General features: G+C 65.1%; 1 protein-coding gene across 1 annotated transcript in view; it reads right to left on the minus strand.

Annotated features, from left to right (window-relative positions):
• The window catches only part of Kcng4 (potassium channel, voltage gated modifier subfamily G, member 4), a 3598-nt gene extending 3444 nt beyond the window's left edge, over positions 1–154 (minus strand). Inside the window, exon 1 of the mRNA XM_013012706.1 lies at positions 17–154. Coding sequence (XP_012868160.1) covers positions 17–154 — 138 coding nt within the window. The remainder of the gene's footprint in view (positions 1–16) is intronic.
• Between the last annotated feature and the right edge of the window lie 2737 nt (positions 155–2891).

The raw sequence follows: 2891 nt of genomic DNA on the forward strand, positions 1-2891 counted from the left end.
CGTCGGGAGGGCTCACCCTCCGCGCCCGGCGGTAGTACAGGCCCTTGGCCGGCGGGGCCTCAGGCGGACCCGGCCAGACCGGGGTCAGGGGGCTGCAGGCGCCCAAGTGAGGATGTCCAAGGTGCAAGCTCTGGTCTGCAGAGGGGACGGGCATGGCGGACGATGTCCTGGGGGGTGGGGCGGGGCTTCAGGTCGGCCGCTGGAGGGAGAAGAGGAAGAGGAAGAGGAGGAGGGTGGAGGGCAGTCATCTTCCTGGCACCTCCCAGCCGGCCACACAGACGCGCGCCGTCCTGAAATGGTGGCGGTTGCTCACGTTTATTGAGCAGCTACTATGTACCCGCGGAACCACCCAGAGGGGCTCAGGCTGGACAAGGTGGGGGTGGGGGCGGCCTTCCAGGCTGGGTGGTCTTGAACCTGCGGCCTCCACCTCTCACCTGACACGGTGCCAGCCCCCCGGCAGCGTGGAAGCTGTGTCCGCTGCGAGGGGCCACGCCGGCCCCCACAGGGGTGGCACTGCCCCCCGCTGCTGTGCTCGCTCCCGCGCCCCGAGGGGCGCAGTGCCACGGCGCAGGCACCAAGGGGGCGAAGCGCTCCGCTCTGCCTGAGGCAGCCCCCGCGTTAGCCCCCCTCCACCCCACGGGCAGGCAGGATGCGCTCTACTTTATAGACGGGGAAACAGAGGCACAGGATGGGCAAACACCGTGCCACGGTTTGGCAAGCCCCGACTTAGAGTGAGGCTCAGAGAAGGAGGTCCATGGCAGGGTCAGCAGATGGGGCCCGCAACGCTGCCCGGGAGGAGCCCCAAGATGGCCTCACCCCTCGGCTCTGCCTCTCCAGAGGGAGGGCCTGGGCCTGGAAGGTGAGGGCACCTTGGATTTTCAGCGACCCTTGCTGTGTGACCTTGAGCGGGTCACTCTCCCCCCTCTGGGCCTTGCTCTTTTTAATCTGCACATGGAAGCAGGCCTCTAACGCACCTTCGTTTCAGGCCTATTTGGGGCGCTGGGTTTAGGATCGCATGTGGAACCCCCCTTTTTTAAATTTACAAGGTATTTACAAGATCACCTCTGCAATAGCTCTCACCCTCAGCAACGATTTCTACGCGATTCACGGCAGCCGGAGCCGGCTCCAAATCGCCTCTCCCACCAGAAGGAAAGCTGGCGGCAGCGGCGGGAGGCGGACAGGGAGGGGAACCTCGAGTCAGGGCGGGCAGGATTCGGGGGATGGGGAGGGGTGAGGACTAAATCGCAGCCGTTGCGTTTCCCACGCGGTGCGCTGCTGCTCTGCATGCAGGACCTCACTGGCAGGGCACGGCCAGAGCAAAGAGACGCCTGGAGACTGCAGAGCGCAGAGCCTGCACCAGGCTGGCCAATCTCCCCAGGGCAAACACCGAGACCCAGAGAGCCGCAGTGATTTGTCCAAGGTCACACAGCAAGTCCCAATCCGCCCCAGACGGACATCTCCTCCTTCCCAGAACCCCAGCTCTAATTCTGCAGCCTCCTGCTCCCCCCAAACAGCTGACAGCAAACCTTCCAGCTCACAGAAAAGGGGCTCACCCAACACAGCGGCTGCACACACACACACACACACACACACAGCCAGAAACTTCTCCTGAAGTTGAACCCACCTCTAGTCTCAGGAAACCTGTGCCCAGCGTCTGTCTGCTGCTCGAGGGGAGCCGGGGTGAGGGCCAGGCGAAGGGGTGTGCTGCGGCAGCGGGGAGTTGGCCCCACTGGGCAGCTCCTGGAAATCAGTTTCCAGCCTTTCTCCCCCGGCCTCCTCGGGAGCTGAGAAGTTCATTCATTCCGCGTCTCCCTCCCGCCACTGTGCAGGAGCCACGGGCGCGGGGCGGGTCCCGAGGCCCGTGGTCCTGTGGACAGGTCAGCGGCCAGGCTGAGTCCCTGGGGGGACAGCAGCGGGGGGGGGGGGAGGCTGGAGGCTTGCGAGAGCGCTCCGTCCAGCCGCCAGGCAGCCTCCGGGCAGCTCTGCCAGCACGGGGAGAGGCCGAGAGCGTCTCCCTCCCCTGCGCCCGGCTCGGGAGGGGTGAGGGCAGCCCGGCCGGGCCAGCTGCAGCGTCCTGTGCCCGGGCAGGCTGGCAGCTCCTCAGGGAGCAGCGGGGGAGGGGGGTGCGGGGGGGGAGGGAGATGCTCAGGCCAGGACTGCAGAGGGACTGAGCGGCTGTGACCGGCCAGGCCTGGGATAGGCTGGGGCTGGTGGAGACGCTTGGCTCTGAGCTGGGGGTGGGGGGTGGGGGTGGAAGGAGGTGAGAGCCTCCTGGGGCCTGGCACCCAGTAGAGAAGGTGCGCGACCTTGGGCGGGTGGCTTTATGCCTCAAAGATGCAATTTTCTTATCTATTAAAAAAAAAGATGGCAATGCCAGGGTCAGGGGTGTCGGTGTGAATTGTTGGGGCTCGGCCTTGTTGGGGAGGAAGATGGGCATGGGCCGGGCCAGGCCAGCGGTGCCCTGTGGCACTGTGCTGTGTGTCCTTGGCGAGCCTCATCACCTCTCTGGGCCTGTGTCCTCCTCGGTCAGGATGGCGAAGCGGCAGAGGCTGGGAACGGAGGTGCTCGCTGTACCCCACACTCAGCCGACGGCCTCTGAGGGCAGGTGACCTTCGTGACTGTTCACGCCAGGCCCAGGGCCCTGCTCAAGGTCACCTTTGCTGCTTAGCGGCTGAGTGAGTTAGGCTGTCAATGATCAGGACAGGGTCTGGTATGAAGGTCTTAGGGCCTGGGGGGGGCTGGGGGGCAGTCACAGCCAGCTTCCTGGAGGTGGCCTGGCAGAACGGATGAAGAAATGTGGTGGGCACAGCGAAGCTGGCTGAAGCTGGCTGGAGGATCTGAGTCCAAACTGCACTGCGGAAACCATAGGGCTCATCAGAAAGAGCCGAGGG

Source organism: Dipodomys ordii, unplaced genomic scaffold (assembly GCF_000151885.1).
Source record: "Dipodomys ordii isolate 6190 unplaced genomic scaffold, Dord_2.0 Scaffold18, whole genome shotgun sequence".
NCBI lineage: Eukaryota > Metazoa > Chordata > Mammalia > Rodentia > Heteromyidae > Dipodomys > Dipodomys ordii.